The following is a 15,707-nucleotide window of genomic DNA, read 5'->3' on the forward strand; positions in this document are numbered from 1 at the left end:
AGTTTTTNAAGACGCAGTTTTTCGTGAATATTTTTATTTAATATAATGTTTGTAACGGAACATCGCATACCTGTACAGAATGATAATAATTTCAGTGACAGTAGGCGACGTTCGATTTTATACATTATTTTAATTTGTACGATATGAAAAATAAAAAATACGATTACTCGAAAACTGTCACCCTAAAATAGTGCTTGAACCCCACTACCGCCCCCGAACTTAATGTATACGGTGTATAATCTGTCAGCGGCGAAACTACTCGCGACAAACGACCGATTGTTGTTGTAGGGCTAAAAATACTTAAATTATTATTATTACTATTTTTATTTATCGAGTATTAAAATACCGCAGGCTGCACAGTCGTCGTCGTCGTCGTCGTATATAAATAAAATCGCCTTTCTACAGCGACAGTCTATATTTTTTGCATCTATGAAATTTATTATTGAAAAAAAAAATAATCAAATTACAATATTACACGAAAACGAGCAGGGTGGTGTCGTGATGGTGTAGGGAGGCAGTGCGTGGCTCCCCCTTGGCAGGGCGAGGGCGTCTCTATACGATATTGTACACTGCACACGCGCATTACAACATAATAATATTATAATATTACCATCGTAACGACGAAACGACTTATTAATAATCGACAAAAAAACACTATTCGACGTCGGACACGTCCAGCTCGCTGATGACCGGGCCGCCGAATGACGACGACGGCGGCTGCTGCTGTGGCGGCGGTGGCTGGCGGCGCATCAGGTTCTTGCCCAGCTCCGGCAGCTTCTTGATGAGCATATCGAACACGGGGTCGGGCAGCGTGCGCTGCAAAACGTTGAGCAGCTCGGTGGGCTGGCCGCACACCACAACCGCGTTGGCCAGGTGCTCGACTCCCCGGGCCGCGTCACCTTGTTCCAAGTACGACTCGCCCATCTGAACCTCCTGCAGGAAGAACCGCTGCACGGCCTGCTGGTCGGTGAAGTCTGGGAACGCCGACTTGGCGGCCCGCGCGGCCAGCTCGTGTTCCTTGGCCAACAGCCGCTTTTTGCGCAAGTTCGACTTGAAGTGCGGGTCGCTGCGGCGCTTCCGGTCGAAGTAGATGCAGTAGCCGACGAAGCACAGGCCCGCGATGCCGGCCGCGGCCGCGCTGATGGCGGTCTTCGAGACCTCGGTCTGCGGACAGTTAAAAATTAATATAATAGTAGAATAATAATTATTGTTTTCAATCGGTTTAACACACGAATTAACATTGTGTGTAAGTCGTTCATTCAAACGCAAAAGTCGACCGACACGATTATCGTCGGATTACGTCGGTCGAGTTTGGTCTGTATACGTTTAGAAAATCCAAGGACCCCGAGTTCGAGTTTCGACGCGTACCTAACCTAATTTTCGGTCTAAATCCGAAACGTTGATACGATCTTTTGACCGCGCGCGCCGGAAGGTTGCAGCAGTGAATATACCAACGTGGTGTGTGTAGTTATAGTTTTTATACGAGTGCGACGTGTGAAGTTATCAAAAGAATAACACAATAACAATAAAAAAAAACAAATCTGTGTAGGAGATACTGTGTATGGTTATTATGGGACGGCAAAATGGTACCTCATATTTTTACACACAAACTAGTTTCGAGTGACGAATGACGATGGTAATGAACCTGACGGCGTCGCGCTGCTGCTGTATCGCCCACGACTTTTTTTCCACAACTCGTACACTGTTAAACGTTTTTGTTCGTATTCTAACCAACAAAATGTAACTAGCGAAGGACATATTTGCCCTTCACCAGACAGCATAGTGCAATAGAGGAACATGACTATGTGGATCATTTGCACGCCACACCCAATTTAATTATTATTTTTTTTTTTTGCGCGTGCTTTGTATATACAACATCATAATATAATAATTATAATGGGGAAAAAATACGCACGGTCAGGTCGACTTTGTACCCAACTATATACATCAAACCTTGATACTAACAATAATTCTCGGAAATATATAAATAGTTTTTTTTTCAAACCAACCGTTGAGCACTTACTCGTATTTATACTTCAGATCGAAATTGACGATAATTGTAATTTATTTCAACACCCTCCTCCCGCCCAGCCCATACCCAACGACCTTTCTGCTAAATGTGGACAATCGAAAGTGATTCACAAATTTTTATGTAATATTATGTATTTATTTATTAGTGCGGGTATAAATATAAATTATAATCATTAATCATTCATTATTGATTTAAAAATTAATTAATGAAATTTATATCGTACATACAGGTCATCAACCTTTGCAGGACATAGAAATAAGGGTTGGGAATAGCAGTGCGGAATTGCAGAGGAACCCACTGTGTTCTTGGTTTCCAGGAACGATCGGTAAGTTTTTCTGAGATCTAACACTATAGAATAGAGAGGGTAACTCACATACTATAAATCAACCAATTCTCATTGAGTGATCGGTCTAATTATACGACTTTATATAGAGGAAGGCACGACGAAAATCCTCAGCTGCGCGAGACAAATCGTTGGACAGCATGTATTCCTACAACTGGTGGGCGTCGAGGGATCACTATCCCTGTGTGAAGTTGAAGTATATTCCACCGAAGGTTAGTTTATGGGTACATTGTATTAATGCAGGGTGGATAAAAAATGTTAACTTTGACTGTAATTTGACGCCATAATGTTATGTTGGACCGATTTACAGAATTTTCTTTGGATCGCTGCGCGCCGAGCAGTTCGTCCGCGCAAACAGATGTGGCAGTTTTCGACAATAAGTGCTATGAGTTCAACGTGAACCGGGGAGCGTCTTTCGCCGATGCCCGACAAAAATGTCAGGCGACCGGTGGCGACATCGTGCACGGTTTCCGGGGGTCGGCGTCCACGTTTCTGGCCGCAGAGCTCGAGCGGCGGAAATCACGACTCAAGACCCAGTTGATCTGGATCGGGGCGCAAAAAGAACCCGGCCTTACGTCCAGGACGTGGAAATGGGTCAACGGTAAGAATATATAAAATCATGTTAGAAATTACATGAATATTACTACGATCGGGACGGAACGAATAAATATCTAATAATATTATACCATGTCGATTTATCTGCCGCAGGTGACGTGATAACGAAACCTACGTGGGGAAAAGATCAACCGAATAACTACAACGGTGAACAGAATTGCGTGGTGCTCGAAGGAGGCCGCGAATGGCTGTGGAACGATGTGGGATGCAATTTGGATTATTTACATTGGATTTGTCAATACAGTGAGTGTGTCGATACAACGCATAACTTAACCTAATCCGTAGAGATTCCTCACACCGACAATAACAGTTTTTAAAAATTAATTTTGACGATTTTTTTACGCGCAGCACCGACCACTTGTGGGAGTCCCGACATCAAGGTGAACAGTACGATAGCAAGTCCGTATACATTTAAGGTGTCGTCGGTGATTGAGTACGTCTGTCCAGAAGGGCATGCCACACAGGGTTCGGCCAAGAGGACGTGCGGGTCTAACGGGTTTTGGACCGGGACGGCGCCGACGTGCAAATGTAAGTATGACGGTGACCCACAGCCCAAAAAAACCGAACATCTGATAGGTTATTGTGTATCACGATTTACCAACGGTATGTATTTATAATATACTCATATAGACGTCGATTGTGGACCATTGACTGGTATAGAAAACGGCACTATTACGCTGCAAGACAACGGTACAACGACGTTCAAATCGACCGCCAAATATACTTGCAACCAGAATTACAGCCTGTCGAATGGCGACGCCAAGAGGACGTGCGCGGAAGATGGAAAATGGAGCGGACGCACTCCACAATGTCTATGTACGTACATATAATTACACAGAGTGGGCGATGCCGCAACATTAACGTGTTATAATAGGGCTAAGTTGAATTTTAATTATTAACTTAACGCAGTTTTTTTTTATCAAGCAACAACATTTTTTCAACTAAATTAATTAATCATTAAGAAATATATTATTGTATTATTTCTGAATGTATGAATATTGAATACACAGTTGGGATTATAAAGGTTTTTAAATGAGTTAAAAATAACATTGGGATATCTATATAAATTCACACGATTTAAGTTATTTATATTTGAACTGTTGACTGCAGTTGACTGGTGCGGAGACCCACCCGAAGTGCAAGGAGCTTCCGTCACCGCAACTGGTCGCAAAGCCGGATCCGTGGCCGTCTATTCGTGTCATCAGGGATTTGTGGCCGTCGGCGGACAACAGGTCAGTGTAGTAGCCGTCGTGGTACATGTCATACTGTTTTTACTGAGATTTTATGGTATATTTATTATTATTTATGAAGGAGCTAAAATGCGGACTTGGAGGTGAATGGTCCGGCAAACCGTTGGTGTGCCGGTTTGTGGACTGTGGACCACCGCAAATCATCGAAAACGGGCAGGCTTCGCTAGTTAACGGTTCAACAACGCACGGTAGCATCGTCGAGTACACTTGCGAACAAGACTACTGGCTCCAGCCCCACACTAGCCGCCGACAGATCTGTACCAAAGAAGCGAAATGGTCCGCTGACCCACCCACGTGCCAACGTAAGTATACAGATTATATAATAATAATCGATCGCTCGAGTAGTTTTTATGTCAAAAAATTACTAATAAGAAAAATCGTTTGCGGTCTTTTTGGTCCGACAGTGATCACTTGTCAGGAGCCCGAAGTGCCTACCGGAGGTTACGTAGTTGGATACGACTTTAATATCCACTCGAGCATCGAATACCACTGCGACCCGGGTCACAAATTGATCGGCACGACCACGTTGCAGTGCAACAACAACGGCGAATGGAGTACGACACCGCCGGAATGTCAATGTGAGTATAAACACACAATAATTCATATATTTATGCACACAAAACCTCGCCTTTATTGACAACCGCTAGTTTCGAATAATGTGATCAATGATCCAAGATAGGGCAGGTCAAGGTTTGAGTGGTTTGACTCTATTAACCGATGGTTACCAATAACCGATAAACGGTAGATTTTAATAACCGATGATCACATATTAAGTGAAATTCATTGTACCTACCTATTATATTATATTATATTGGTACACATATTATCCGTGACACGCATTTAAGTCTTATATCTATAAGTATGTTAAAATAATTATAATAAAATATATTGTGTTTAACGCAGACATTGATTGTGGTAAACTCACGCCACCAGTTTACGGTACGTTACACTATTCCAACGACTCCACACACCTCGACAGTGAGGTCAAATATAGTTGCAGCAATAACTACAGATTGACCGGAACAGCGATACGACGCTGTCTTGAAAATCAAGCGTGGAGTGGGACCGCTCCGAAATGCGAAGGTAACAGACACACTATAATTATTATTATTTTGTCGAAATAATCGAGGGGGAACAGGAACTACGGCGAGGTGTTTTGTTGGAATTTATTTTACATAATTTATTTTTTGGTTTTTTTTTTAAAGAAATAAGATGCCCGGAACCAATTTTACCAGAACACAGTGTCCTATCGGTAACGGGTAACGATCGTTTATACGGACGAACTTTTATAAGGACTTCGTCTGATGCTGTTTCAACGTCTACGTACAAGATCGGCGCTCTGGTCAAATACCGCTGCGAACGAGGATACAAAGTCGTCGGCGAACCGATAAGCAATTGTGACGACACCGGTTCGTGGACAGGCGTAATACCACAATGCGTTTGTAAGTCTAAAATATTATTAGTTATTAGTTATTACTATAAGTAATAACAATAAGTTTAAAATAGGTACTCAGTATATATTTTAAATTCAATTTTTAGACGTCGACTGTGGAACACCCGAGAGTATCGACAACGGAAAATTCAATTTGGTATCTAACGTTACGTATTACGGTTCGGCGGTGTTGTACGAGTGTGACGATCACTTCCAACTCGACGGACACGGCAGAAGACTGTGTCTTGAAAACGGTACCTGGAGTTCGGAAACACCAAAATGTCAAGGTGAGATATAAATTATAAAATAAACATAATCAAATCCAAAAAACTAAACTTACGTGTTTCACTGAATTTAAAGAAATAAATTGCGACGAGCTCAAGAGCGAAAACAGTCTCTTGGTCAGGGTAGCGTCGAGAACAGTCGGAGGGACAGCGGAATACACGTGTCCTCGAGGATACTTCACGATCGACAACACAACGAGACATTGTTTGCCAAAAGGGTCGTGGAGCGGGAGACCACCAACGTGTCAAAGTAAATAATAAATAATAATAATTACAACAACGAGCTGTTCCCTAATAATTATGATATTTTTTAAATTTTAGTGGTCGACTGTAAGCACCCGGGTCCAATTGAAAACGGTAGAGTCATTATAATGAACGACACCACGACATACAACAGCGCGGCAGAATACCACTGTGTACCTCATTTCCAAAGAATAGGTCCTTACATGAGAAAATGTTTGGACGACGCTCAGTGGTCAGGAGAACAACCATATTGCCAATGTAAGTTAACGATAACTGTATGCCATTGTTCAAGGTTTAATAATAATACATTTATTTTTTGTAGCGATAAGTGCAGCAATAAGTGATACCAGAACCTTAGGTTTAGCTGTTACTGTTGGAGGCGGCTTTGTTTTATTCCTAGTCATACTTCTTGCCTTAATTTATTTAAGACTGTGAGTATTTTAAAAATTAATATATTAGAATATGATATAAATAATATTTCTACAATTATTAACCATTGTATTGTGTTTCATTAGAAAACGGCCAACTCCAGTAAAAAATACGGAAAACGTAGAAGGAGCAGTACGTAAAGAAGAACAGAATACAGCAGTCATGTCATACGCTTCTTTAAGTGATGTACAGAATCATATCTACGATTCGGTAACAGACTATACATATGATGAACCAAACAGCTACTATGAGCCATCACCAGTCTCTAAAGCAAAATCAGACCACTCTGGGGCCACTGTAACAATCAACGGTGTAGCTATTCGATAATGTTCCAAATTAATGGTTTAAGATAATTGTAATATTTTTTATTATTGTAAATATAAATTCATATTTAATGTACAAAGTTAGTTATACTATTTATGTGGCAAAATATATGTAACACATTTAAAAGAATGGTGAATAAAAAAACTCAGGTCGTTTGTGTACCTATGTAAAAGTTTAAGTTGATCAAATAAAATATGAATAAACTTAAAATATATTGTTTATAAAAATATGTAATTATTATTTTATTTGTAAAAAAGTGAGCTGTGAGTTATGTTAAATAAGTCATAATTATTAATATAAGTGTTTTTGAAGTATTTTTTGTAATCTTGTGATCAATTTTTGGTTAGTTCAAATTTCTATTTTAATTTTATAACTACATGTATATCATTATTATGGTTAATGGAATAAAATAAACCTTAAATATTTTGTCAGAAATATATAATAATGAATGAAAGGTCTCTATATAAATAATCTTAATGGTAGATATTTATAATATAATCTATATAATCTGTATTACCTACCTACCAAGTTGAGTATTTTAATGTACAATAAAGAAAATTAAAGGAAATAATTTGACTTAGTTGTTCTTAGTTGAATTAGATTATTAAGTACAATGAATATGAAAAGAAATGAAAATGATAATTAATGTTTTTTTCTATTCTAAATATTCAATAATACTTAATTATTTAATATAATTCCATGAATTAAAAGATTTGTTAAGCGTATTATTAAATCTGTTAATTACAAGAATAAAAACAGAATATAATATATCAAATTAAATACTCAAGAATGGATCGGCACCCAGAATACATTAACATGTATAAGATAGTTTAAAAAGGGAGGAGGAGGATCATAGCATAGTTCATTTTATAATCTCATAAGCTTACTTATCAACTACATATGTTGGGATCAAGAAGAGATTAGCTAAAAGCATGGTGCATGTTATATATATAAAAAGAAGATAATAGAGTTCAAGAACTACAAGGGTCGTTACTGAATACAACATACAAATTACAAAGTAATATTCCTGGTGGAGTAAACTTTCTATTGAACAAACATTACTAGGGTCGAATTTAATCATAATTATGTATGGTGTGCTGGTTGAAGAAAAAAGTCACTACTTTTCAGAAAACAATACAAATTAATAGAGTAGATAAAGTTAATTGATTTTAAATAAAAAATAAATCAATAAAAGTGAACATTAATTATCTAGGATGATAGCGGGGTGGTAAAAATAAGACCAATTAAAAGCGTTAAAACTGCATGAACCTATCTTGGATTTCCAAAAACAAAAAAATACCTAGGTACTTTCTTAATTAATAAACGCTCAGTGTTGAAATAAGAATCATTGGGTATATTGTATAGGTAAGGTAAATTTTGAATTATTTATTATTTATAATTGACTTAATACTCAATATATTTTTTTAAATAAAATTATGGTTTTACCTTTCCAAATTTTTCGTGCAAATATTTATCATTTAAATTATTCTGAGACAATAAGAAAGGACGATTGTGAGTCCATATTTAGAGCATTTAGTTGGTGATTATAGTAACATATTAGGCTCAAGGACTCTCAATAGTTTATTTCCTTTATAGTTTATACAGACCACTCCTCTATATCATATAATATTTAATAAACCTACTGAAATCACATATGATTTTGTCTAATGTGGGTTTAGCTATATCAGATTTGTATATAGGTAACTAAAACAAATGAAAATTCCTAGAATTTAGAATGTATTTCATCACAAATATTCGTCTAATAACAAGTTAAATTGAAATCTTTAATTAGGAGCATAAGTAAAAAATCCATTTTAATCATGGTAGGGGGAAATCAAACTTTTTTAACAATTAAGAAATGACAGTTGTAATGTAAACCTGCTAGTAAATAGGTTAAATAAACAAGTAGTATAAAATACAATAACATAACATACAATATTTTATATTTGTTGAGAACATACTACATGTCTACATAACACTACATTCACTTTAAATCGTGCCTATAAAGAAGTGGATTTGTAATGAATACTCTCGAGCTTCAAACTCACACATCCTATATAGGTAATAGTCATACTAAGCAAATAAATTAATACCAGATAAAATAAACAGTAAATTATTAAACAGAAATACATATTTTATACAATACCTACCTACATAACAGGAATATAAATTAAAAATATCAATACAATATTTATATTAAGTATTCTAATACCCACCTAGTGCCTAAGTTAATGAGGATTTATTTTATTATATAGATATAAATTATGAATAATAAATTATTTGCAAATATTTTATTTGTGATGTCGATTTTAATATTTCATACTTTGATTAATACCTAGAATATTATCAGATGCATCATTTCAGATTTTAGTGAGAAGGGCAAAGGACTAATTCGATGATTTGAAAGAAATAAGTATAATTCTCTGGAACATAAAACAGGTGCGAGACAATAATAGTTTGATTCACTAAAGTCTAAAATACTAGAATGATGAGTCTACACAAACTACCAAGTGGCAAATGTAATTGACCACATTTTCATCTATTTTTAGAATTCTAACATCTTAAGTAATAAACAGCCAGTGCATACCAAAATATAAATGTACCTAAATTTTATTTAATACCTAATACACTATGTATATAACTAGGTACCTACCTAAAAGAGTATGATGTTCACTGATTTTTTACATAGGTAGTTAATATTGAAGAAGGAATTGGAGACTTTTCATACATTTCTTAAGGGGGGGGGGCGGCTATAAAGCTGTTGAGGATTATATTAGGACCATTTAGTTGAAAAATTTGATACTTAAATTTTGTTTTACAGAAGACAGGTATTCTATGGGAATACGAGATACATATTGATAGCAGAATAATATTAAGAAAAAATTACAAGGACTATAACTTACAAGTGTGTAAATGTGTAATAAATAACAAAACTAGTCAATACCAAAAGATGTTTAAAATATTCAACTACACGTATGTTAACTGTGAAGTAAAAAAATACTTAAGAGAAATACTTATATTAAGATAAACAATGTTTCACCTTATTACAGTGGTTCTCAATCTGCAACCATGGAACGAGTGTACGAGTGACCCAAAATCTTTAACATCTTTTGGAATAGAATAAAAAATGAGAATTTTTCAAATAAAATTGTATTAATGTACAACACAATAATTGTTTACAGTAAACGGCTTATATTTTTCTTTTAAAATGTACAGCTCAAATTAATTAATATTTTAGTGTTAGGAGATGTAGTATTGGATTCTGTGGATAAGGAAGACATGAATCCAAAAAGGTCGCGAACCACTGCCTTAATAACTATTTAATGACTTTTAGAAATGTATTTATTATATAAGATGATTAATTTAACAGTAATTTAACAATATATTATTAGTATTAAAAAAAATAATTTTAGTAATATTTTATATTTTTAACTATTTGTTTCATCGCTTATTCATTAGCAAAACATCTATGAAAAAAAAAAATGTAAAATAAATATTTTTAAAATTTAAAATTTAGTGTAGGTATTTAAGTAGAATTTCATAAAACTGTCAAAGTATACCTAAAAATTTGTATTTAAAATGTGTTCATAATAATAGGTATAATGGTGGGTGAATGAGCTGAAATTGTAGACCCAGAACATGAAACATCAGGGTACTTAGGTTAAGAACAACAACATGAATATTCCAGGACAGCGGGAGTCTCGGTACAGTAGCAGTTTTTGACGTCGGGAAGGTCAAGGTCAATGTTACACTAGCACCACGTTATTTGGACCCCGCGAAGGCAAAAAATCAATAGCGCCGGGCTCCAGAAACAACGGTCTCGGTTTCGATGCGTAAGACGGGGAGGGGAAGGACGGCGGCCGCGGCACGAGTGGACCCGGCGATGTCGGAGCCTAACGAGGTATAAAATGTCTGAACATGACCATATAAAGTATCATTTGGAACATGCCGAGTCGAACTTTCACGACGCCGTTTCCATATAAGGCAAAATACGCGTTCGGCGTTTCGTACCGGCGTCGGCGGCGGACGAGATTTTTTTTGGTACGATTTTTTATCCACACGAGCTCCTTTCCCCGCCCACGCGGCGTTTAACAACCATCGACAGATTTTGACGGATCGCGGATTTTCACTTACCGTTATCATGGCGAAAGTCTGCGAGTGGTCGTAGACGTCCAAATCCAAACACGCGCCAAACTATCGTCTGTAGGCAGTTCTCGAGGTGGTGTGTCGTTTGCTTGATGGCGCACCGCTTCTTGCATATGAAATAAAAAAACAAAATCGCCAAACACCGATCAGTCCATCGCACGTGTGGTGCCGGGTCTGGACGACTTGAGTTGGAAAACAAATCGAAATTGATACTATGCGTCAGAGTAAGTTGTGTCGAGGTTTATTGAACAATTATTATGTAGTAAATACCAGGGAGGCAGAACAGAATATCGGCAAAACACACGGAAAACGGGACAAAAAAAATAATGAATTCACCATTCAGTGTGTCCACATTAGGAGTGAAAACGCCCGGTGGCGAAGTCGGCCACGGTCGGCCCCGATCGGTCACCACCGCGAGCGATAACACCGCGGCCGCGTCCTCTTATCGCATCGTCATCGAAGTGTGTGTATAAAAAAAAAACAATAATATCACGGAATACCATCATCTATGGCGAGAAATCGACCACCGCCCGCCCGCCCATCGTTACCGTGACTCAACGCCGCCGCGTCCATTCGCTAGCTCCACGGCCATCGTTCGACGGACTCATTCGCATTCCGTACGTCAAACGCTCGCTACCACTACACCAAGACGTGGCCCCCGCCGACTGAACGCCCAACGAAAAACCATTTTTTCTTTCAATCAGTTTCTTTTTAGACTTCAAAATTGTGAGTATGCCGCGCGAAAACACCTTTAACCCATGTGTTGTTGATAACTACACACTGCTCAATATTCATAACGTTTTTAAATTTTTTTTTGTTGGCCTACATAAATGTTTAATTACTATCATTTGACGAATGTTTCCAATGGTTTCTCTTCGACGAGTTTGTCCTACGTCAGTAAGTTCTGAGACGATATGTCGTTGTCTCGTATGTGACAAGCTAAAAAAATTCGAACACATTTCGTCCTTGAAATTTTCGTTAACCGACGTACCTAATACCTTTCTGAATCACAATCATAGAGAAAAATAATTGTCAAATATCTTTAGGATGATAATACTTACTTTAATGTCAACAATTAGTCACAATGTTGACATTTATATAATTTTTTTATCATCGTTTAACTACATTCCATTTTACTGATTGTTAATAGGTATCTAGCCAAAAAATAATTTCCATAACAGTGTTAATGCTTTTGTCAAAGGTATTTCAAAAGGAACAAGAATATAATATTAAGTTCATGTCTAATAATTTATAAAAAATATTTTCTCATACCCATTGTGAATAGATGACAATGCGTTTCTAAACATTGCACTATTATATTCTTTGTTTTTATTTATCAGTCTATAAAAATAATAGGAAAAATATGTAATAGCGAGAGTAAGATTTTTTTAGACGATCACTTGAGTCTTCATATTTTATTTTAGTAAATTTATCATAAAAATATGTTGAAATGGATATGTTTTTAATGCAATTTCATTAAAATATTAGTTTTTTAATTGGGTACAAAGGAAGTGAGAATTCAATAAAATATGACCCTTGGGCATTTAAATCCTTCTATAGTTCTTCACGCATACCACATATTAAAATATTTCAATGAAACTCGATAAATTAATAATAATAATAATAATTATTATTATTACGATCAATATAATTTATCAGCCAAGAATTATTAAGAAGCACCGTTTAAAAATAATCCATAATTGAGTTTTCATAATATTAATTTTTTTATAAAATGTGTCAGTTTATTAAGCACACAATCTCTTAGACCTTATTATAGTGTATATTACTGATTGATCAGATTGCAAACGATTGAGAGTTGTATCTTATTTTAGCTTATCAACTAATTAGAAGGTACTTAGGTTAGATTAGTTAAATATTTTGAATTCTTAAGTCAATGAACAATTTTGTTAAAGCTTGATATTTTAGACCATGAAGTGTGTGCTCCAGGATTAAGTTTTGTACTAAATAATGGACATTAAAGAGGTCAAAATTGTTGTTATTTAGTGATGACCATAAATGGCATAAACAAAAGTTGTATTAGAGAAATAAGTAGTATACATTTATTACATAATATTTTCTAATATTATTACTTAATAAATAATAAGTACCTATAAGAATGTCGATGAATCATTCATATTTTTTTATCAGAAATACCTATTTATGACTCATGTGATTAGTAAGTCAATATTTTTGAGAACAATTTGAGGAATAGTAAAATGCTAATAAGATGTATTATAATCATTAAATAAGTGAATAATTAAAAATGCAAAATCTTTTAAATTTTAAAATTGTGTAAAACTAAATAATTGTTTGTTTCAACTAGAAAAATGGGAAAATCAGTAACTTAAATTTCCACAATTTTCATGAGTTTGTATTAATTTAAGATTTATCATTATTTTAGAGCGAATCAAGCATGTCACGGAAAACGGCAGTGAGGAGGGCAACCACAAAGAAACGAGCGCAGCGCGCCACGTCAAATGTGTTTGCCATGTTTGGGCAAGCACAAATACAAGAGTTTAAGGAAGCATTTAATTTGATAGATCAAAATCGGGACGGATTTATCGACAAAGAAGATTTACATGATATGCTAGCTTCTTTAGGTACATTTATTAGTCTTATTCTAAATATTAAACAAAATACAAATATTATATGAATATGAAATAATTGTTTAGGCAAAGATCCGACTGATGATTATTTGGAAGGTATGATGAATGATGCGCCTGGCCCAATTAATTTCACAATGTTTTTGACATTATTTGGAGAAAGGCTTCAAGGTACAGATCCTGAAGATGTAATAAAAAACGCCTTTGGTTGTTTTGACGAAAACAATGAAGGCGTAATCAATGAAGAACGTCTAAGAGAACTTTTAGTTACTATGGGAGATAGGTTCACAGATGAAGACGTATGTATTATTATTTAAATTATTAATTAGGTACAGTTTTTAAGAAAATTATTAATATATTGTACATTTAAGCATTCATGAAATATTATTAAAAAGCTACTCCTTACTTTCAACAACAAAGTCTAATAATTAAGGACTAGTGATGTAGGTACCTAAAAAAATATTGTTGGACAGTGTTGTCTTATTTTTTTTTCTCTAGTAATAGCTTTTCATCACAGTTACGTAATATCCTAGCTGTCGTGCGTGAGTCCATGCAATTTATATCTGACCATGTTGTTTTGCCGTAGTGCATTGCCTGCATGCAGTGAATACAAGCTGTCTTGTTTTTTCTCCGCATGCATGCAAATTATATGGGATACTGCGTTAACAGCTTAATTATGTTGACTATATGAATCCGTGAATAGAAATTGATTATTTAGAAATATAGATGAATGTCTAAAACTGCATAATAATTTGAACCATTTAATGGTTTAAAACCAGAAGTCCACAAAGTTGCTCGTGTTATATTTATAATAATATTGGTTGCGTTTTTATTCAAAATCTGATATATAGGGTGTCCCGTGAGGATTTACTCATTGCCATATCTCCTGAAATAATGTAGATATCATAATTCTGGTTTTTTTATTAAGACTCACAGAGATAAGCACTACAAATAATTCATGTTTTAATTTTTTCTATGTTTTGGTAAAAAAGTTAAAAAATATAATTTTTTTATAATTATTTTAAAAAAAAATTGAAGATAGCCATTTTGTAGAGTTCATTTTTCTGAAGATATTGACATTTCAACATTTTAGTTCTATTAATCTCCTGATATTTTAGTTAATAGGTAAAACAGCCAAAAACCGGTATTTGTCCCCCTCTACGGCTAATGGGTATATCCACACGGGACACTCTGTATGTTCATTTTTTCTTATAATCTATTTGATTTAAATATTACACACAATTGTTGTTTACCATTGATCAATAATCCTACATTGAGTTTCAATTGAAACAAGTTCTTTATCTCGTTTTCAAATGGTATAATAGAAACATATTTCACTATATGTTTTAAAATTACTTATGAAGTATGTGGTAGGCTAGTCCACTTAGACTGATTGTTTGTCAGTCAAGAGATACGAACAATTTTGAAGTATGATTTTCTGGATTAACAGATTTTATTTTTTAGGTTGATGAAATGTATCGGGAAGCTCCCATTTCCAAAGGTATGTTCAACTACATAGAATTCACACGTATTTTGAAGCACGGTGCAAAAGAGAAGGATGAAGTGTAACTTTATAAAGTTAATATACTACTTTATTATAAAAAATTACTCAACATAACATTAAAATTAATATATTTTTATATATATATCAAAAATTGTATTATTAAATAATAATTCAAACTAAATAATGGGTGAAATAATTATTTATTAAGTTTATTTATGTAACCTTTTAAGTTTTATATTTTATTAATTCATAAACAATCATAAATCTTACATTTATATTATACAATTTTTTTTTTGTCGTTACTCGTTCTTACGATTTTTTTTTAATATTATCTTTTTTATGGTTATTTAGAAATATGTTTTTTGTATTTATATTTTTACCTAACCTGTCCACGGTAAATTATCCTTTTTTTTTAAGATATAAATTAAAAATGCACTAACTACAACATATCTCTACATACTCTTAATATTATTTATTTCATTCTTAATGGTTCCTATATTTC

At 34.8% G+C, this 15,707-nt stretch overlaps 3 protein-coding genes across 3 annotated transcripts in view; 2 read left to right on the forward strand and 1 right to left on the reverse strand.

Moving 5' to 3' along the window:
• Nucleotides 1–7,266, forward strand: part of LOC111037179 (sushi, von Willebrand factor type A, EGF and pentraxin domain-containing protein 1) — a 70,640-nt gene extending 63,374 nt beyond the window's left edge. Inside the window, exons 11-20 of the mRNA XM_022319569.1 lie at nt 4,101–4,222; nt 4,302–4,542; nt 4,645–4,818; nt 5,144–5,323; nt 5,446–5,682; nt 5,780–5,959; nt 6,033–6,206; nt 6,278–6,457; nt 6,522–6,630; nt 6,715–7,266. Of these exons, the coding sequence (XP_022175261.1) occupies nt 4,101–4,222; nt 4,302–4,542; nt 4,645–4,818; nt 5,144–5,323; nt 5,446–5,682; nt 5,780–5,959; nt 6,033–6,206; nt 6,278–6,457; nt 6,522–6,630; nt 6,715–6,955 (1,838 nt within the window). The 3' untranslated portion in view covers nt 6,956–7,266. The remainder of the gene's footprint in view (nt 1–4,100; nt 4,223–4,301; nt 4,543–4,644; nt 4,819–5,143; nt 5,324–5,445; nt 5,683–5,779; nt 5,960–6,032; nt 6,207–6,277; nt 6,458–6,521; nt 6,631–6,714) is intronic.
• Nucleotides 27–11,446, reverse strand: LOC111037182 (mitochondrial import receptor subunit TOM20 homolog). Its single transcript, XM_022319571.1, has 2 exons — nt 11,087–11,446; nt 27–1,164 (listed from the first exon to the last, which is right to left on the reverse strand). The coding sequence occupies exons 1-2, from the start codon at nt 11,093–11,095 to the stop codon at nt 655–657; spliced, it is 519 nt and encodes a 172-aa protein (XP_022175263.1). The 5' UTR covers nt 11,096–11,446; the 3' UTR covers nt 27–654.
• Nucleotides 11,447–11,667: 221 nt separating this feature from the next.
• LOC111037181 (myosin regulatory light chain sqh) lies at nt 11,668–15,306 on the forward strand. Its single transcript, XM_022319570.1, has 4 exons — nt 11,668–11,824; nt 13,500–13,698; nt 13,771–14,000; nt 15,166–15,306. The coding sequence occupies exons 2-4, from the start codon at nt 13,512–13,514 to the stop codon at nt 15,268–15,270; spliced, it is 522 nt and encodes a 173-aa protein (XP_022175262.1). The 5' UTR covers nt 11,668–11,824; nt 13,500–13,511; the 3' UTR covers nt 15,271–15,306.
• Nucleotides 15,307–15,707: the final 401 nt, after the last annotated feature.

Source organism: Myzus persicae, unplaced genomic scaffold (genome assembly GCF_001856785.1).
Source record: "Myzus persicae strain clone G006 unplaced genomic scaffold, MPER_G0061.0, whole genome shotgun sequence".
Taxonomy (NCBI): domain Eukaryota; kingdom Metazoa; phylum Arthropoda; class Insecta; order Hemiptera; family Aphididae; genus Myzus; species Myzus persicae.